At 34.7% G+C, this 22,753-nt stretch overlaps 1 protein-coding gene across 7 annotated transcripts in view; it reads left to right on the top strand.

Moving 5' to 3' along the window:
- LOC119069864 (innexin shaking-B) overlaps positions 1–14,578 on the top strand; it is a 123,744-nt gene extending 109,166 nt beyond the window's left edge. For 5 of the 7 annotated variants that reach the window (XM_037174054.1, XM_037174039.1, XM_037174060.1 and 2 more), the window contains 4 exons: positions 9,197–9,351; positions 9,417–9,496; positions 10,608–10,774; positions 10,846–14,578. In XM_037174054.1, coding sequence (XP_037029949.1) covers positions 9,197–9,351; positions 9,417–9,496; positions 10,608–10,774; positions 10,846–11,220 — 777 coding nt within the window. In that variant the 3' untranslated portion in view covers positions 11,221–14,578. The remainder of the gene's footprint in view (positions 1–9,196; positions 9,352–9,416; positions 9,497–10,607; positions 10,775–10,845) is intronic. The other 2 variants (XM_037174048.1, XM_037174089.1) reach the window with 1 other exon arrangement.
- The last annotated feature ends 8,175 nt before the right edge of the window (positions 14,579–22,753 follow it).

The raw sequence follows: 22,753 nt of genomic DNA, 5'->3' as shown, positions 1-22,753 counted from the left end.
ATTCAACCCGTGGAAAATAGTTCACTCTTTTGATAACAACGACTGTACGAAACCATCGAAGTCTAAACCATTGCCCATCTACTGCTGGAAGTATTCTGTCCTTTATATTTGTCCGCACCAATAGAGCGGATAATAAACCAGCAACGACGAACAATAATATCCAATACGAATTGATAATATACGGATAAGCATCTCCGGTAGTCCAATTATAATAAGATATTTGATGATTGTAAATCGCTGTGAATAGCAAACCTCCACCAACCCCAGCAATTGACCAAGCAGTGAGTATTACGCCGTGACAGGCACCAATATTTTTCGATCCATACATATCGGCTAAAAATGCTGGAATGACTCCAAAACCACCGCCGTAGCAAATGCTTAGGGTGAGCATGCAAAGTAGAAAGGCCCAATAAACTCTGTGCTCTGCATACCAAGGAAATGTGACTATCACAACGAATTGGGTGGCCAACATAATGATGAAACAGAATTTTCGGCCGATTTTGTCGGAAAGCGAAGAAAATAATAATCTTCCGAGCAGATTCATACCTCCATTGATTGAAACAATTGTGGCTGCCTCATCGGCGTCTTTCAAATACAATTCTGTTATCATGTTAGACAATCGCGAAATGACAACCAAACCGAATAATATGTTCGCGAAGAGCATCATATAAAGTAGTGAGTAGTCAACGGACAAAATAGCCTGCGCCAAAGTATACTTAATTTCGGGTTGAAGGGTCTCGGCTGTTGTTTTTACATTTGGTGACGGTGTTGCCTTTACATTTGTTGCTGTGCAATTTGGCGGAGGTATTCGAAACATTAATGCCGCAGTTATCATAGCCAAGAAATACGACGATCCCAGCACAACAAACGTTAAAGGCACTCCGACGCTATGAATTAATGGCAGAATAACCTTTCCTACGCCAATCGAACCTGCTCCAAATCCAGACACCGCAACCCCGGTACCCCGGTAGCCCGATACCAAATCCGCCAATGACTCCATAGCCAATGTACAACAGTGGCATGGATTTAATACAAATGGCTAAAGCTGCACTCAAATGTCCCACAAAGAACGAACACGACGAAAGTGTTAATGCCCTTTTCGGTCCATTGCGCTCGAGCCATGGACCCATCAATGCACCCGAAAATCCAAGCATACCGATAGCAATGTAAAATGTTACAGGCGCTTGAGACGATTCACTATTCCCGGTTATAGCCTCGTCTATGGGTCTATTGAATACACTCCATGCATAAACTGAACCGCAACAAAATTGCACAATAAATGCGGCGGGCATAAGAATCCACGGATTGAACTTGACCTTTCCAATTAAATGCTTTTCCTTCTCGAACTGACTCTCAGGGATTGTACATGTTGTATTACCGAAGTGCCAGAGGAAGGCACTGACAATGCCACTCACTTTCACTGGGCATTTCATTTTATTGTGATCAATGTCCGATTGCAATAACCGTTTCGCGATAATGTTACAATATTGTTTGAAATCGGCGAAGATGTTTTATGTGACAAATTGGAGAGAAAAACGTTTTGTATGGTTTGCGATTCGTTTACAAACTTATACTGAACATCAACTACTGATTTTCTACTGATGAATTATTTACGAACGTCTAAGTCTTTAGGAAATATTCGATAATTCAAGAGCTTACGTTAGACGAAAATTATTATTGACAACATCAGTTATGTATGTAGAGTGAAACAAAGGCTTTGTGTCTCAGACAACAGTATCTTGAGCACCAAGTATTGAAATGTGATTTTTGAAAATGCTGTAAGAAGACTCATGAAGGCCTTACATTTTCTTACCTATAAATACGTTGATAATGACTAAAATCATTGTGTAATTAACGTACCAGTATTAGAGTCGGCTTAGCACCACCATTCAACCATTCTTTTCTGAACTATAGATCACTAGCGCTGTCACCCGGGTTGCACTAACCAACCTAACCATACTGATTCATTAATATCAAACGACACTCCTAGCACACCGACACTCCCAACAACACTGACAATCCTGAGAACAAGCTAAGACTCAAAACATATCACTGACACTCTTTAACATACTGATACTGGTGCTCTTACACTTTCAATTCCAATCAGACTGACTGATAGTGTCCTTTCGGTTTTATTTTATAGATCAAATGTAAGAGTTTTAAAAACGTGAACTTGTCTCATCTAATACATCTAAAAAATTGATGATAACATTTCCAAAATCAAACTTAATTCGTTTGAATTACATCAAACTCTGTTTCGTGTTTACAAACAAAATTGAGTTATATATCGATCTGAATATTATGTTATTGAAATTAGCAGTTGAGAAAAACATCTGATGTAGACATTTTTTCGTGCAAAATAAACTTTTTATGTTGTGTTATGTAGTGTTAAAACCTATTTTTAATAATAATCAGACTTGAACAGCTACGGATGTGAAAAAGTCATGAAACGTATTATTGATTATCAGCGGATGGTTTTAGTCATTGTTTCGATCAGTAAGAGTATTAACTATTTCTACAACATTTTGTATTGATTATGCAGTTCAAAAATACCACTCAGACCATGGTGACAGTAATGAAGACGAACTTCTAGGAAGTATATCATACCATTGTACACGTACACATCTGGCGAATCATAAGAGTTATGAAAAAAAATTAAATCATTAATCACCAAACCAGTTAATGCATGCGGATATGTATAGTGTATGCATCAAAAGAGGTAGAGTGATTACGGCAACTCATTCTATCAATTCTATTTCAATTTTACCGATAGAGAACTAATCACTATTTCACTGAAAGATGTCGCTGCAACAAAGCCAATGTCAAAAAAAAATTTACTTGACGGATTATTCACCTAGTCGGTTGGCCTTAGAGGTGTGCGCCGATCTTAAAATAGTCGGCGGCGGTGCGCCGACTGGTAAGGGATCGGCGGCGGCGCACCGAAAGAAATTTATAGTCGGCGGCGGTGCGCCGATCGGCGCGCCGATAAATTTACAAAAAATCTAAACTTTCGAAAATAATGCAAAAACATTTGAAAAAGCGTGCGCAATCCTTTTTCCGAACACTGAATTCTTACTATCTTGCGATCTGAAGTATCAACTACTTATACAAGGGGAATCAACTGAGACGTATCTCACCTTTTATATTTTGAATGTACAATTACTGACCTATTATCTTAAAAACATCTAATTTAATGAATCCAAGAATGATTAGTGAGTTTGCGTAAATGACACATAAGCTATAAGTCAACTTATAAGTTGGAAATTTTAAGTCACATCGTCATACTAGATGTTTTGCAGGTTTCTTATTTCTAACTTATAATTTATGTCATTTACGCAAACTCACTACTATTATCTTTCGATTTATGCAATAACCGTTCCCGTTGCCTTTAGTCCATCTTCGATGTAGGAGTGAGATCGTAGTAGAAAGTTTTCGCAAATAAGAGAATTAGATAAACTTAAATTTATAAGTAATAAGTGTATAGACTACGGTGTTACTGCCAGCTACAATGTGCAGATGGCACCAGCTTGTTCATCACAGATGACACGTCAAATATAAACCAACGTCACGCTGAATTCACGACCCATAAGCGATTCATTCGGAAATTTCTATTGAACAAATCGTCGATCACGCAGCGAGCCGTACTTAATAGTTCTTTCGTATCGAATCATAGCCGGAGAATTCCGTCTGTAAAGTAGATTATGTGTCGCATAGTTGTCAAAGTGTAGTCAACCACAATATGTAAGTTTTCATAGTTTAGCTGTGTACTGTGTACATAACCTAATTTCGTGGAATTCAGAATTTGTAGCTTTACATCAAGTACATCACTACAATAAATCGTTTCGTATCATGACCGCTCGATTGCTTACTCAATTCCTCTGATTACATCCCGATTAGCAAGACACAAAATCGACAGTCCCTTCCCCGTGGAATCAACATACGGTAATAAGGTTTTATTTCCCAAATTTTGTACATAAAGCAGCTAAAAATTGAAAATAAAGATATCCGTGTCTCGTCTTTTGACGAAAAAACTTGAAACCGGAAAGATTTTCCACTTTATAAATTCCTGAAGCATGTGATTTGCGCCATTTTCCACCCAAATTCTACATAAGGTCTTGAGTTTGCCACTTTACAATTACAGTAGTATTCACCCAGTTTTGACTGATGCACTGAATTTTGTTCTCTTTCTTCTTCCTCTTATCTGCATCAACAGGCAATAAGAGAAACGTCGTCTGCCGTATGCCGCGCTCCATTCCATTGCACAGGAGATAGAGTAACGTACCCAAGGGTTCACGTTAAGTGAGGATACAGAAAAGACAAATGTTGTTTCGACCTCGGGTATCGATGGCGGTCCCAGGCCAGCGTGATCTGACCATCCTCAGTTGTATGTTTATAGAAACATAGCAGCATATAGAAACCTGACTTATAAATTAAGAAAGATAAACATTTGCTAAAACCTTGTACTCAGGCGCACACTTTTGTATAGATTTTTCAATTTAAGTTTATATTGCCGCCCATTAAAATGGCTGAAAGCACTAAACGTATAAAATTTCGGCGCGACGAAAATACAATCGGCGGCGGCGGTGGCGTGAGCTATAATTTTTCGGCGGCGGCGCGCCGAAAATTTAGCAAAAAATCGGCGGCGCGCCGGCGTAAAATCGGCGGTGCACACCTCTAGTTGGCCTGTAGAGGTGCCACATTTTTTTTATAGTACTTCAATCTCATTGGACTATTTTTTTTGTGTAACAACTTCACATTGATTCATTCCCATGAAATGTCACAGCAGTGAAGTTTGTTCATGAGAAAATAATTCAGTGCCAGCAGACTTTTGATGAAGAAAAGTACTAAATTGTAATAGATTTTAATTTTACCCTTAGTTTCTAAACTCCATTCTCCTATAGTCAAATAAAATGCTATCGTAAAACACATAACCCCAGGACTCCGGAACAGTAATCAGCTTTTCAACTTGAAAATTTCAATCAACCCCCCAAAAAATAGGAGATGAGATAAGGATTTGAAAAAAACGTTTGCCATCGTTTCATCATATCCTTTTTTATGACTCTTGTCGCCAGGCTGACATAGGGCCTATTTAAAAACTAATTACTGTTGCAGAGTCATGTTCTACACGATGGCATTTTATTTGACTGAAATCCGTTGATCGTACTCTATCAGGTAGAATTGAGTTCCAAACAAAAAAAATTGTATATTTTTTATCGATGGAGAGCCTAATTATAAGACACTTGGTCTCGTATCATATGCCAAAAAAAAAGTGAAAACTTTTTTTATAAATCATTTTGAAAGTCACTAAAAACACGAAAATTCGAATCGAAATACAAAAATTTTTGATAACATACTGTATTTCTATTCGAATTTTCGTGTTTTTAGTGACTTTCAAAATGATTTATAAAAAAAGTTGTAACTTTTTTTGGCATCGCACATACCAATTTTGCTTAACCTGAGACGAAAAGCTCAGGGGCGCAAATTGCAAGAACCGGACATCTGCACACAAATCAAAACAGGACTCCTTTTTCACATTCACTAAATCACAAAGAAACTATCCTTCGGAACGACAAACAGAGCTATAGCTCTTCCCTTGCCCACACATCACGTAAAGTGACAAAAAAGAAGAAAGAAAAGCTGTTTCGACCTCGAGACCAAGTGTCTTATAATTAGGCTCTCCATCGATAAAAAATATACAAATTTTTTTTTGGAACTAGAATGAGCGTTTATAGTAATGAACATTGAACAAAACAGTTGTTATGCTGTTGGTAACTTAGTGTTGATTATAATGATTTTATAACAACGCCTAAGCTACTGGCACGTCGGAGCTTTTTTTAAATGACAAAATCGGAGGCGATTGTATTTTACTCACATGCAAAGGAAAAGCTCAAAGCCGTCTGCGAAAAACTCCGAAGCCGTCTGTAAAAAATCCAATCTCTATGTGATAAAATTTTGTTCCTCAAAAGGTAAAGCGTGGTACGGTGAGTCCATTCTAACTTTTGTACTTTCCTGAACAACTATACTATTTTCTCAATGGGTCATTTGTTTATTTCATTTTTATGTGGTGTATAAAAAACCGTACACACGCGTGTGTACACGAACACAATCTAAAAGAAAATTACAACATCTGTTTCGTTATGAATCTGACTATGTTACACTAATTCTAAATGTTGGCCGGTAGCCAAAAAGAATTTATGATACATAAAAAACAACACAGAACCATCAACTGTTCAACATGCTAGGAACGTCACCTTCATTTTTATTAGCTTCCCGTGTTTTACCAACTAACTTCATCGTGATTAGATGTACCAATCAGCAGCCTCCATCTGCAAATTGTTAATTTAAAATGAATTGCTCGATTTGTAGAAATAAAAAGTCTTCGCTCATATGGACGCAGTTAAAATTTCATTTTTACTTGGGACGTGACTCCAAATAAGTTGCACAAACATCAAAAGCAGACAATTTTTTATAATTCTACAAAGACTTTGCTTTTTTCTGGTATGTCTTTTTAATAAATAACTTTCGCCTCTAGGGGCATCCTTCCGAACTCATTTCATTTGTTTTAAAATGTCCCATTTAAAAATAGGGCGTTGTGAAAACTTAACCAGGGTCGTTATTATAATACTCATACCAACCACACATGAGAATTTTATTTGTTATTTATATGCACCACACGGTGCAATGACCATTTAAAATCATGATAAATTTTCTCGAGTATTAAGAGCAATAACAAAATAATGAACCGAACATTAAAGCGCAAATTCTTTTTTCTTTTTGATGATTATAACGATGTTGATGGTTTGTTTTATTATCATTATTAAATTATGATCTGCATCAATATGGAAGACAGAGTGTTGTTTAGGGATTGCGGTTTTTCTGCACTAATAAAAGGTAAACTGCTGAAGATTTATGCGCCATAAATATTTGGCGGTGGTATAAATTATTGTGAGGTTTAACTCTATAATTTTACGCAATAGATTCGGGTATTAATCATAATTATGCTACAACAGTAAATCTGCACAGTTTTGCTTTGTTGCTAAAATATTAGTCTTATAGAAACGGCTCGTCATGTGTTATCGACAACAATGACCTAAACGAACGATTAACTCTGGATAGTCTTGCATAGCAAAACATGATACGTTAAAACGCAAGTAGTACCTTAAAATAGTCAAAACACGACAAATAACCGATTTATTGATACGATTTTCAGTTATAAAATAGTTATTTTTCTAGCTAGTTATTAAATGGGGTTGTTTTGCGTACTAGATGTGAGAGAGGCGATACGAGCGAAGCGAGTTGAACAACACATCGTTTGCACAAAACCTGTATTTACTGATGTGTGACAAAATTTCATCTACTGTAATGTCAAAATCACCACAAATTAACGTAATTCTCGTCAAAAGATTCATGTCGTTTTCACTTACTATAATGAGCGATTCTTTTGAAAAACAGCCTACCGAAATCGGACGCATTTTCCAGTGGACTTTTTTATATGTGCCTAGAAAGGTATTCGACCCTAGAAGCCAAAACCACTTTCAAAAAAAATTCTTCGAAGTTTATGTGGCTGGTGAAAGGTGACCAAAAACCGAAAACTTGCACTTTTCTTACAAAATTTTCTCCAGTTACACGAGCCGTACAGGGTCGTGTGGGGTGTCATTAGAAAGGTAATCACACGTACTATTGAGCCGAATAGGGTCTTTCTGTGTTTAAAATTCATCGACACTGAAATATGTGCGTTTAAAGTTTTCAATCGAAGACTTACACTGTTCTTACTGAAATTTCTCGAGGTATACGAAACGTACATGGTCGTGTAGGGTAATTTAATGTGCTTTTGGGCCAAATAGGGTCTTATGTGGTTTGGATGCATCTATGATGAAATAAGTACACCTAAACATTTCAACTTCTATTTCCTCGTAGCAACTCTTTTGCAACTCTTTTTTCATATTGCAACTCTTAGCAACTCGGTCCCCATCGGAAACATGAAAAGTACGGTTCTTGACGAATGTAGCATGTAAATGACCCAAAACTTTCCTCTATTTCGAGCACCCCAAATTAATCGATTCGTTTGTTTGGATAAATACTGATCCAGACACGAAATTCTTTTTCAAATGACATGAAGATAAAACGTTTCGACCAAAAGTTTCAAACTGATATCTAAAAGCATAATCAATGTAACTTGAAATTCCAAAAATTTCCACAATTTTGAGAAGCCCAACGTTTCTGTTTCACTCAATTATTTTCAATTTATATTCTCATCGCTGGTAAACTATTCTAAGAAAACAATCTACCAAAACTGGATGCACTTCGTAATCAAAGAGAAGACGATACCTCAATAATATATTCATAAAGTGAAATTTTCCAATGTTTCAATCACCATTTCTATTAACTATTAAGGAAATTCCACTACTTCTATTCTCTATTTCCCATTTTCACTGCACCGTGTACAAGCAACAAAGTATTATACATTTCGAACGGTGTACTTAATTGAAAATATGTGGCTTCATGATCATAATGAAAATTGTGTACATTTAAGCGGTTTGAAATGGAGGATTTCATTATGATAAAGTAGGAAGTTGTGGATGCTAATTAAATTTGTCTTAGTAAAGTTAGTGTGGTTCTGTTGAATGCATCACGGGTTGTTTTAACTACTCTTTTTTATATGGACGAGAAAGTGATTTTCTTTTCGTAGTTGCTTGCCCCGTTGCGTATCCGCTGAAACGTAATCTCTTATAATAATTCGTTTCTGCTGAGGCGAAATGAAAATACATATTCGTACAACAATGCAACCAGTATACTATGGCGCCATTATAAAACTCTAGGAAGCCAATTTTGTTTAACTATCTCGACTGTTTTAATTGGTCTTTAGACTTTATAGTAGTTAATTGTTATTATCTCAATTGTAAACACTGTACAACACAATTTAACGAACGAAAAATTACCTGAAAATAAGTTTAAAAATAATTCAATTTATAATTCCACAACCAGAGTTTTAATTAAATAATTTCTCAATTAATGTTAATCTCCAGACCATTGTTTATGTAAAACAATTTGAATGAAAATAAATATTATACGGCGAACACAACGGTGGAGCACTCTCTTCCATTTGATTGTCGAAATTTTCTATATTTTACAGTACAATCATAGCGCTTGAATTGAAAAATAAAATGAAATTATTTTTTCCAAACATTTATTTCAGGCGATATTATTCTATACGCCACGGTGGCTGTGGAAATCATGGGAAGGTGGAAAAATACACGCACTGATGATGGATTTGGATATTGGTCTTGGTACCGAAACCGAAAAGAATCACAAAAAGAAAATTCTGAACACTTATTTGTGGGAAAATTTAAGGTATTTTCGTTTAGTGGGACAATTTGAAATCGGTGACGATTGTTAAATCGCATGTATTATAATAGTTTGATCGGTTTCAGTTATCACAACTGGTGGGCATATCGATATTACTTATGCGAATTCTTATCACTGGTAAATGTAATTGGTAAGTGGAATCGGATTAAGTTTTTCGAATCAATTTATTTACGGCCTGCTTCATGCGAAAATTGAACATTATGTGGTAATTTGCCGCCTACGAAATATATCCATTAAATGAAGAATATTTTTGACTCATTTCTCGTGAATTTTTATGTGAAATTCAACTTTTGCATGGAGCAGGCAGTAAATCAGACTACATTGGATGTTGCTACGTAATTCATAATTTCAGAAATAATTTTATGATACTGGCAAACTCCTTCGTGTATTTTTGAGTAACTCCTTCGGTGACTAACAGGTGTAAACACTACACTTGTCGAAGAGGCAGTTACCGAAGCTTGTTGCTCAAAAACACTTTCCGTCCTGTCAAATAAACCTTGGTTAGCTTTATGTAATAGTTATAGGATTGGACGTGAAATTTAAGTAGTTACCTACCTCCGTAAAGTTGCAGTCATTAACGAAATTATTGTTCTTGCTTGAATCTAAGCTTCAGGTTCCCCAACTACGGATATTACGAACTCCATGTTTTAACAATTGAGTATGGAAAAGGAAGCGTCTTTCAACGAGTTCAAAGTTTCCCAGTCAGCAAACCAAGAAATGGGGAACGCAGGATTTCTGTTAATGGCCATTATGAAAAATGATCTTCATGACCGAAGCCGGGAAAACCTTTGATGCCCGTCTGGAAAACTTTCTACCCGTCCAGTGCTCAATTCTTATCGGATTATGCACCTGCCTTGCACCAGATAAATTTCTCTCGTCTGATATCTTCGATGTTGGAGTTGTTAAGACGATGTGGGGAATCTTTCAAATTTTCGAAGTTGTTGTCGTAAGGCTTACATAAACGCAGAATTTCGAAGTTATCCAATAATTTTTAAGAAAATACTATCGACCCGACGTCCTGAAAATTTTGTAGCTCTTTGTAGTCTTTGAAACAAGGCCAGAACAACAGGTTGTGTCGACCAAATAATTTCATGTAGAAAATCACCTACGGTGAACTTTTAATAAAATCTGGGCATTGGCATATTCTTCAACATATGGGATGTTAAGCGAATTGCATAATTTCAATGAATCTCTGCTAATTATCTACCCCGTGGAATGACATCCTATTTTCGTTGTTTCAGGCCAAATGTTCCTGATGAATCGCTTCTTTGACGGTGAGTTCATGACATTTGGCTTAGACGTAATTGCTCACATGGAAGCGGATCAGGAAGACCGTCTAGATCCGATGATCTACATATTTCCACGTATGACAAAATGTACATTCTATAAATATGGTGTCAGTGGTGAAGTGAGTGTGATTGCCATTTATCAATTCGACTAATTTCAATCGGATTTTTTTTTGTAATTTCCAATTTCAAGGTTGAACGGCACGACGCCATTTGTATACTGCCGCTGAACGTTGTCAACGAAAAGATCTACATATTTCTTTGGTTTTGGTTCATTTTATTATTTTTCTTGTCCAGTATAACACTAATATACCGAATAGTTATAATATTCTCACCGCGAATGAGAGTTTATTTGTTACGATTAAGGTTTAGGTTAGTCAAACGTGAAGACATAGAAATTATAGTGCGTCGTTCGAAAATGGGCGACTGGTTTCTATTATATATGTTAGGTGAAAATATCGACACAGTCATATTTCGTAGTATAATGAACGACCTGGCTGTCAAATTGAATGGAGATCATGAGCATCGTACACGGACGGGAATGAAAGGAACCATTCAAGATGCATGATATTGGGGATGATTGATTGACATCAATTATGTGGAATTTAGACAATTGTTAGTTAATTATTTGAATAAAATTATCGATATTTTCGTTGTTAATTTTCCGTCCAGGAAAATGGATTTTAGTCATGATTTTGATATTTAAGGGGGAAAAAAGCAAAAAGGAAATTAAAGAAAACTGAAAACTGAATTACAAATTGTGTACATTGTTTCCATTAAAGGCCGTACAACCATTCAGCACATCATAAACTGCAATACTTAAAAAAACATTTGTTCCTTAATTTTAATTTGATTGAGAGAAAAATGAAGAAAAACCGAAAAAAAATTAAGCTCGAAGAAAAGTGAACACCGTCATGTATTCCTCATTTTGCTAGTTATGAAGTGTGGGAATAATTTTAGTCTTCAACCGCATTATCGCTGTCTTAACTCGGTCTTGTGTCAATTGAAACAAGTTTGTTGAATTTTAAAAAAATCATTTCAAAGGATTTCAATTTTTTCGACGAAAATTCCCAATGTCCGCAAATTCATTTTCATGATCCGCACCGAAGGGACAATCACTTTTCATTTAATCTCATTTTATCTTATTTGATACAAAAATTCCATTTGATCCCAAATTTCATTTGTTTCCAAAATTCCCTTCGACCTCAAAATCCCATTTGATCCCCAAAATCCATTTGCTCACCAAATCCCGTCGGATATCAAAATCCCATTTGATCACCAAATTCCATTTGATCCGAAATCTCATTTGATCAGAAATCCCATTTGATCCCCAAATCCCATTTGATCCCCAAATCCCATTTGATCACCAAATCCCATTTGATCCCCCAATCCAATTTGATCACCAAATCCCATTTGATACCCAAATCCCATTTGATACCATAAACTCCAGTTTAATTCAAATAGTGATTTACCGCTAGTTACGCACTAATGCGTAAAAGTGACGTTAGTAAAAATGAAGCACTGCCGTACATAAATCTTGTTAATAATTGATGACTTAGATGAAATTTTCCGCATACGGTGTGTTGTCAACCTCGACCATTTTCACATCTTTTGGCCATGTGTATGTATAATGTGGTAATCGCGGCTTTGTGGGTGTTTTAGTCGTCCCACGACTTTCTCACATTCTAAAATGTTTTCGGGGACCCTCGACTCATAACTTATATACAAAATCTGTATTTTCAATTCTTGTAGCTTGTGGAGTACCTGAAAGTAATCGTTAAATCTACGCTGTATCGGGATTTGTTGTTTATCAAAAAAAAGACCTAGACTTTACTTAGTCGAATTATACCTATGCTATGGTATGATTGATTGGTCAGACAGCGTAACATTGTTTGTTGCACACAAAGATTACTTTTGAAAAATTTTAGCAATCAATTTTCCAAAAAATGGTCCAGCGCAAGTCAGTATAAAATATCAAAACATAAGAATCTTGGTCTTCATTGTCTAAGTGAAATATGTCGATTAAAAATACAAACCACACAACAACTTTCATATTGCAGAACACGACAGATTTCGCTTTTCGACGAGGGTTAATTACAAAAAAAAAATAAACAAATTGAAAACTGAAAGTGCTAAATGAAATTTAAAAAAAAAATCTTTTTGGGAACGCCTAAGTAAAGTTAAAATACTGCCAATTGAAACTAGTGAAGAGGAAATTAACGTAGCAAATAAATAAAAGAATGGAAGAAGGAAATGTTTGGAAGATCTCACTGATTAAATGAAAATGTAGCGTTAAAAAAAAAACAAAATAAATTTAACTTTAAATCAAGATTTCTGTACATAGTGTAAAAAAGAGATTACATAAAATGATGTTTAGTGAAAAAAATCCTAGATAAGTTTATTTAAAATCATAGAAAATATAAAATCAATAAAACGAACAAAGTCAATGATAAAAATAATTGAGTTGCTAGATTTTCTAAAAAAAATGAAAAAATTTGAAACGGTATTCAAAGCAATGAAATGTAGAAATAAAGAATTAAATTGCAATCAATTGTCTTGTGTCTCAACGTAAAAAAAAATGAAACAAAAATTAGTAAAACTACACAGCGATGTCGTAAATCACATATTATCGATTACATTGAACCATCATCCTTTATGTCCAACGAAGCAGAGATCTATAGATTGTGGTGAGCTCGTCTGGTGTGTGTTATAACTATTGGTGACTGTACAGAGGGTATCAAATTCATCCATATTGTACATCAACGCAATGCATTAGTGCCAACGCGTAAAAAGAAAAATTCATACCCTTCTGTAGGTGACGACCAACCTGCAAACGGAAAATACAGGAACAACACAGTATTTACTGATCATGTCTTTGATTACTAAAAGTTCACACAAGGTTAAAAAATTGAATTTTAACATTCTAACAATTAACAAAGATCAACATTGACTAAGACAGACTTTTCGACTATAATTAGGTCTTAGGAATCCCTAACTTATTTCAAGACTTTTATTTGTTTCAACCGGACTGGCCGTATCATTTTCATCCTAAATATATCAATTATAGTTATAAAACGAATAGTGAAAACACCTAATTGGACGAGTGAAAATTTCGCAGTTTTATATCTTCGAAAACAGCCTCAATCGAATGAATGCAGAAGTCTCAAGTCTCATTTTTTTACCCGGGATTTCTAAAAAACAAACAATTCGACTTGTTTGGATCACTGAAAGAAAAGTTTTAATAAAAAAAATCAATAAATACGTCTAGCAGTGACGGGCGAGTACACTTTGATTTCATAATTGTATCAAAAATTGAAACATTGTCAGACTGAGATCTAGTACTCCTATTTGTTGAAGTGTAGTGTTTTCCTCCTCTTAATCTTGGATTCAAGAAATATTAAGGCGCTCAACTACTTACGTAGTCGTCGTCTGTCATTGTGATAAGTTTGCTTTAATATACAAACGGCTCTGTATCGACAACAACTTCAAACATAATAAAAGCTGAACTCTGGCTACAATCAATTTATAAAAAAGTAAAAATTAGAAGATTTATCCTCGGTTGAAAATACTGAGGTTTTTAAGAAGTAAAAGATTCGGTGTGATATAACCTTGCCGTCTGTGAAAAGATAAAACTGATCTACGTTCCAATTATCGTCGTCCAAACAGGGTTTACAATTCGGAACTTTAATTCTAAAAATTTTTGAAAATTCCTAAAAGTTTTTAGAGTCCTTGGAATTTTTGTAAGATTTTTTTAGTAATTTTAAGATATAAAATTCCGAATAATAAGCCCTGCATCCAAAAGAAGTTTTTTTCTCTATAAATTGCAACATTAAACCACACTCGTTAAAAAAAAAAATCTGTTTCTGTTGAACGTTTTAACATCTACACATGCTAGAGAAACATCCATCTGTATCCATATTGGAAATTAAATTTTCTCGTTCCGAATGATACCCATAAAATGTCCCATTCAAACCGTCTAGCACTTGTATATATTTACCATGGGTCCCATAACTATAAATAAAAGATCAACCGAAATGACGACACTAATATCAGTTAATTTAAGGATCAGTAAAATATTTAAAACAAATTAACGAAATTCAGGTGTCAGATTTCTATTAGAGTTTCAACCGGCGTTTCAAATAGCGTCAGTTAAACTTAAAATCTATACAGGTGGAACACTAAATCTATGTAAAAAAATAATAAATTATTGAATTGAGCTACACTTTGTGGGACCAACCCAACCGAAAAGAAAAACAATTATCAGTTTAACCGAAAGGTGTAAATTTTATGGTCGAAGTTAAAAAAATTCAAAAGAAAATTTAAATGAAAAAGTAAAATTAAAAATAAACAAAAGCCGAAAGAAATAAAATAAATTTAAAGGAAAAAATTAAAAGAAGAGACGTTAAATATACATTCAATGAGAAAAACAAATATTTGCTTTTATTTCAATGATAATCCAATTAAAAAAATGAAATTGAAATAGTAAAAACATAAAAAGATAAAAAAAAACAAATTTCACATTCACATTGTTCAATTTTAAGTCATTTTGTATTTCATAAAATTCATCTTAAAAATGATAATATTAAATAAAGAAAGAATAAAAAATAAATACAAATTATTATACCAAAAAACCAATCCCAAAAACGCTCTCTGAAATCCCTTTATTGTGAAAAAAAAATCATTAGCAGAGTCTCAATCGATAAAATTCTCAATGCTCCTCTTCCACCACACTCCACTAAAATCACGACCGATATAAGATAAAGATGTGAGCTTATAAATTTGAACACGTACTGTAGCAACACAAAAGAGACCTAATTCAAATTTGCCACATTTGGTAGTAAAACGAAGGAATAATTTGAATTAGGTCTCCTTCGCGTCGCTATGTGTAGGTGAAGTAATTCAATTTGCTTCAATTTACTCTAGCTACACATAGCGACACGAAGGAGACCTAATTCAAATTTTTCTTTTGTCCTTCTGCCAAGTTGGACGGTATAACAAAAGTAAAATTTGGATTGGGTCCCTTTCGTGTTGCTCTGTGTTGCTATAGGATTTGGATTGGATTGGAGTGGACAGTTGATCTGTGTAACTATAGTTTTAGCCATTGTGAATTGTTTAACTTGAGGATTGTGATATAGCGTGAGGTAATATTATATTATATTCGCGGGCTGTCTCCGAAGTTGTCACCTGGTATTTTTATAAGAAAAATCTAACTTGACGAAAATACAAAATTTTTGTCAAGTTGGATTTTCTTGAAATAAAAAACCAATTGTCTCAGAAGTTGAAAGGAAGAGAAGGGCATTTAGCTAATTGCACAGCAATGTGATAGAAACAATTGCAAAATTTTCTAATGGCAACCGGAAATTACATTCAAAATTTGCAATTTATCAATGAAATTTGGAGTCACTTTTGTACATGAGATGACATGGTGGCGTTGTCATTTTTAAACATGGCTACGTTCCTAGACGTAATTTTTAGGTGCCGCTTGGCATCAGCGCCATTATATCACCTCTCGAGTATAACTCTATGGCGTTGTATTGCTAAGAAAAGTAAATCAATTAATTGCTAATCATAGTGAAAACTTCTCAAAATCGCTTAATTCCTCAACAAACCAGTTCTATGCAAATCAAAAGTTTTATCGTGCACGCGCTGTGTTGTGACTCATTTTTCTTTTAATTTGTTTGCTAGTTTTCGCTTACACGATAAAGCAGGATACTATTAGCAATAACGTTTGAAGAGAAATCATCTGTTCCCTATCAAATGTAACATGATTGGGGATTTCAGTAAAGTGCGAGTTATCGAAATTAGTCTGATAGTAAATACGAATTAAATTTTCATTCTGAGGAATTTCTCTGTACAGGTTAATCGAGATCTATTTGATTTTCGTCAACGTTTTTCCTCGTAACGTCATGTAAAAAGTAAACATTCTTTCTCCATTTCCTCCTCCTTGAAATGTAAAACCAATTATATCAAAAGAAAAAAAAAACCAACAATACCAAAAACTGTAAAAACTTGCAATAAAAAAAATAAAATTAAGACCCGTAGTAGGGTCGACTATATACAAAGAAAACTTTTACGACTATTACTTATTACTGACAAAAAAAAGAAAGAAAAAAAAACAGAAAAAACCTAAAGTAATAAAATAAAGTATAACAAAAACCTAAAAGGAAATTATAAATTAAAAGAAGAGAAATAAAAAATTAGTTAAATTAAATTAAAAATGAAAAACAAATATTCAACGGAAAATGTTTAGTGAACTAAGTCGAACGAAAATTTATATAAGTTTTAGGTAAAAAAAACTCCTTGATTGAAAATAAAAGAAACTAATTATGTTAAATGAAATGGAAATTATAAAAAACAGTTAAAAGTATTATTGTTAAATTGGGAAAATTATATCGAATCGTTTGTATGTTCTCTTATTAGTAAAAAAAAAATTGAATTTCTGTATTTCGTTCTCAGTTTTATTTTTATTTTGATTTTTTTAATGATTCAAAATGATTTCGTCAAACAAACAAAATTCATTCAGATTTCTTTACATTTTATTTGGTTAAAAATCGTCTTATGTTTAGCGTTTGTGTAAAATATTTTCTTAAAAAATATGAAATAAACGAAATAAAAAATGCTAGAAATTGGATTTGGTATTTTCTTTAGTTAATAGACACACTCATAAACTCGGTTATTATCAGATGAGACAATGATATCCGACTACAGTCGTGCTTTGGAGAAGTGGTTTACTCATTCTGATGAAATTCCTATCCATATGTCGAACCAAAGATCTTGGGATAACTTGCTAATTTCTCAAAAAATTGATTCTTTAAGTTTCGATTCTCAATTAGATAAAGCAAGATTCTTAGCATCAACAGTAAAGGAATCGAATTCTTGGTTGACAGCCCTCCCATCGAAATCAACGTTTTGTTATTTTTGAATAGTGCTTGAGTACACATTTGATATCTGTCTTTGCCCCGGGTCTCCTGGACAGTACCTATCCAACGAGCCGCCACACATGTGTGTCCATCGTCTGCAGCGGCAGTAAATCACGTATAAAAAACACCCTTTTTCGACTTTTGTACCTTCACCACCAGCCAAGACGCAAACATGAAAATTAAACGACTGCGGTTTTGGACTATTGGGACCAAGGGCTATCTGGGCATAAGAACAAACCGTCGCAAAAAAATAGCTCCGACGGAGCCTGGTCCACTTTCAAAAAAATCCCTCAATAGAAAAAAAAAAAAGTAGTACTTTAATCGAATTCGCATATTTCTATACCTTTTTTTCAAATTGTCATTGCAAAATTACCATTAAGGCTGCTAATGGTATTATTGGTATCAAAAAACTACTCTATTTGACGTGTAAAAATCTCTATTACCCTGCTAGGTGCTTTGACATAGCTTCTTTAAAATTTGGCTTACGTCATATGTGTCACTTCAGTGAGTACATCGTTGCAGCCACCAACCACACTACAATTATAAAATTTTGAAACTTGAGTGAACTTGAGGACGTTACCAATGCGATATAATCATGTCTGAAACGGGAATAGAACCCGGATCATTTTGGTGGAAGGCTAGTGAAGGAAATCAGTAGTTGGAAGAAATTTGCGGGGTCATCACGCAGCCCAAATATGTCAAATTTTATTCTACTTCTTATGTTGAATCGAGTACTATGAATAAGATGAAATTTGGTGCCATTTGGAACACTCATAGTCACCCGTGTCCTTTATGGATCATATACGGCTTACTTTTTTCAGAGTCCTTCCAGAACAAGTGATATCATTCTGCGTTTGTACGTGATTAACATTATGACGAATCAATGGTAAACCAGCATTTAACCAGGTGAATTGTCGCAAAACAACAATTAATCGTGAAATTCCCATTAATTATGGTTCTGATTAACTGATTTATGATTAACCATGTCAATCAGAAGAGAGTGGTTTTCCCCTCGACATCGACTGACGAAAAAACCCCATTTTGCAACTTGTTGCATAAATAACTATTGTTATAATTTTCTTCCGCACTTCCGCAACGAAGTCTTTTCTTGTAATTGGACCCGCGTCACGCCCACTATGCTAACGCGACGGCGTGATAAATTACTACTGTTGTACCTCCGATCTCTCCCCGTCAATTTTAATTTCGAGAGACCCTCTCGCTAAACGCATCAATCGATTTTTGAGTTTTGTTCTGTTGACAAATTGAAATATATCTTGATGAAGACGATGACGAAAACTCTTGCCTAACACACACTATAATTAAAAATTCCGATTCTTTCTTGTCGAAACAGATAAAGTTGTAACTCTGTTATTAATGAATTTCTTTACAAAGACTATCAGTTAATTAACGTGAAATCTTTGGGGAAAATACCCGCAACAATATACAAGCCATACGGTTTCTTCATCAGCGTTTAGAAATGCATATTGTATTCAATGTGAAAGACAAAGAAAATATTAAAATTCATCATGAAGTTCATTCACTTAAAGCATGGTACAAAAAAGATACAACACAGTCAATGGGACAATAAACATAATGGGAACATATTTCAAATTATTACATGCTCAAGATTACGCGATGTTGTTACAAAAAGATTTGAAGAGAGAATATTTCGAACCGAAAACAATATGCAAAACTTTGTCACCAAAAAATCCCTTTCATGCATACTAACGATGGGTTCAATGAAGATAAAAAAAACCGCACTTTACATCATCATTATATTGAGTTGAGTCACTAACCTTGCGGAATTCAGAAAAAAAAAAAACAGAAATTAAAAGAAAAAATCGAAGAAACGAACGAAAAATAAAACTTCAGAACTCTTGATCTTCTAAATACAGATCTATGTAAGATACAAGTCAGACTAAAAGTGGATTTGCAGATGATAGCAATTGTGACGACTACTTGAAATCATACCTCCGCTCTGTTCAATTAAGTGTACAAACGTCTAGCTCTCGATTGTATGATTGGTTTATCCATCAAGTTTCTATAATAACACAATCCATTGTGACGCGAACATTTTTCATTAAAACGTAATTCAACGCTTAAATCGAAATGCACTTCGAATAGAAACGAAAGCCGCGGCCGCCAGTTTCCTTTGCTCAACTTAATTGAAGACAATTTCTTTAGCATCTGGCATTCTATGAGACATAACACGACATGTCATTAAATGTGTCGTTCTGTTAGCATTGTTCTTTCTGGAGACAACAAATCCATCAGATCAATTCTTATTTCTGATTTTGAGAATTTAATTTACAGTCGGTTACTTCGAAATAAATGACTCATTCCGTTTCAGCTATTTTGCAGCTGATCGGCTCATACCAACAAATGTATTTTACGTCATCAAGCGGTTCTACCACTACTACCCTCGCTACTACCACTTGTTTATAGTTTATATAAGTGGATCAGCTGAAATAAAATGCGTCACTTATTTCAAAGTCGCCGACTGTAAGATTTATTGGATTAAATTACAAACCTTTTAGATACTTACCAGACGGCTTATATATAGAACAATATTTGTTAAAACTAATGAAGTAAAAGATTCTGTACCAAACATTCAAAAGTGATAGGCTAGTCTTGACAGTCTTCCAATTGAGAAAAGTTCTTCACAATTCGAGTGGAGTGACCTCTCTTAACCCCACCGCACACGTTAGTGTAAGCCTGTAGAACGATTCATTTTTTGACGGCTTTCATATCTGTTTTGCTTGCATACCTACAACACGATAGCATCGAAGAGAAATGTGAATTATGGCATGTATCGAAGGCACCCCCGATAAGATACCAAAGAACTGTGTCGATTAATAGATGTGAGTAATGCTGCAGACATAATGTGCTGAGACATGGCATTATACAATGTCAACAATATAAAAGCACAGGAACACACCTGAACTATTGAATTAAGCAAACCTTCCTCAATGAAATCTTCATAATTTTTTCCAGTTGTTTTGTTACCGTTGCTAGATGAGCAATTTATGTACATGTTCAACCAATAAATTTGATTACTAAGCTTCGAACCTGGTATCATCCATTTAGATGTTAAAAATTCTGAGTCAAAATGTTTACGATTACCAAGTGGTGCCATCGACATGCAACCACATAAAGCGATGATTAAATCTTTCAATTTACTGTAACCAATTGAAGTCCATCATTTTAATGACCAAATCCGATGCGAAAAAGTGCATTAAAATTTTTATAATTGCATTATCAACATTGCGATCAGGAAAAATCACGGTTCTGTTCGACTGGTGGTGTAAGTTATATTAATGTATCCGACATTGATGCTATGAGCAAATGGATATCTTGTTACGAGGTAAGGTCAAATATCCAACAGTTTCAATACTAACTGATCCAGAAAAGATGTATGGGTTGGGTAGGGTACATAAAATTGAATGGTTGCTTGTTACACCAAACAATCAAATCAATAGAGAACAAATGTTACTAACTGGTTACTTAATAGGCGCTTTCCACCAAGAATATTTGGTGCTGGTGTGGACAAATTCTGCCTAAACGATTTTTCCGTTAATGTATGTATGGCCCAGCCAAACTTCAAAAATGGACAGTTGCGGTATAAAACGAGGGTAAATCCCTCTTGGGATTAAACGGGGCTATTTTACGATTAAATGGGAAGTGATTGCCCCTTGATATAAATACGTTGAAGTTGGAATGGACCAAGCCGTTAAAAATACCTCTCACAAGATTCAAAGAAGGACGAAACAAAAGTGAAGATACACTTGAAAGAGCACGTATAGTACAGAAATTGTTCGTCAACATCTGCTAGAGAATTTTTGGCAGTTTCATCAAGGCTACCCATATCGCAGACATGGATAGAGGCACGGGTGAGACACTATTCACGCTATTCACATATATGTGGAAGTGTCTGGGGTGCGGGTAGGGGAGTGAGATAGATAGTGAACTTTGATAGGTGTCGCCAACAATTGCAACAATTGCAACAATAAAAACAATTGCTGTACGCAGCCAAAGTACCGTTACTTGTGGATCATCTACAGATCATATTTATGACCTTACAAACGTGAGACATGATCCCAGCTGTGACACATGTTGAAAAATATCGAATACTGAATTATCGAAATGATTCTGCACGAAGTTAATCGTCAACCTCGTCGTCAACCAATTGATGTTAAGGAGAACTTAACGAAAGCTTAAGTGGGGTTACATTAACAAGTGCCGTATAATGAACATGTATACCGGTAGTGCGGTGATTTTTATCTATTCGATGATATATAGATAACTTGTTCACAAAAAAGACGAATAAAGTCCATAGTGTGGTTTATTCGCTCTAGCTGGTAGTTACTCCGTGTGGCATGGCGGTCGAGCCAGCTACTTTACTTAAAATTATTATTCAAATTCAAATTTTATTATTCAAACTATTTGAATCCATTCGATGGAAAGTTTGCAGATGTGAGTTCACATTGTTTAAAACGGGAAGACTTCCTAATATGACTTCCTGAACAATCACAATTATGATCAATAAAATGAAGTGAAAAGAAACCCATAGTTCTTACCATCTACTCATGGCGTTATTCTGCAAAGATTAATGGAGCATACATTCATCTACACTACAAACCTACATCTTTTAACACATTTTATGTGACCAATTCAGACAATGGATGTTGACTTTATTCTATGATATGTAAACTGCATGCATAGCAGCAAAGAAACAGGTTAACTACACTATTAAAAACGCATGGTAACCATAAATTTCCATAATTAAACGAAAATGCATTTCATCCCGTTATCAAAATGTTCTGTTGTTAATACAAAACCAACAATAACAACAACAACAAAGACTTAACACAACTAATGCATGCCGCCGGATTTTTTTTATATCGCCGCCAATTAACTCATTCCATGCAACTATTTTTTTGCGGTTGCTATACCAGTTTCAGTAACAATAAATTTTCAAGATGAATAAAAAAATGGCAAAAAACGAAAGAATTTAACAGTTTTATGTAAAATAATATGATCGCAAAGATCAAACGAAAAATATTAGGTTTCAGTGCACCACTTGCAGTTGAAACTGTGTGTAGTAGACGTAGAAGCGATAAAGAGCGTTATATGTAGCCTTTTTGGTTGAATCATTTGCTTGTAGCTAATTTCAAATCTCAA

Source organism: Bradysia coprophila, chromosome II (assembly GCF_014529535.1).
Source record: "Bradysia coprophila strain Holo2 chromosome II, BU_Bcop_v1, whole genome shotgun sequence".
Lineage (NCBI taxonomy): Eukaryota > Metazoa > Arthropoda > Insecta > Diptera > Sciaridae > Bradysia > Bradysia coprophila.
This window is presented reverse-complemented; position numbering and strand designations above follow the sequence as displayed.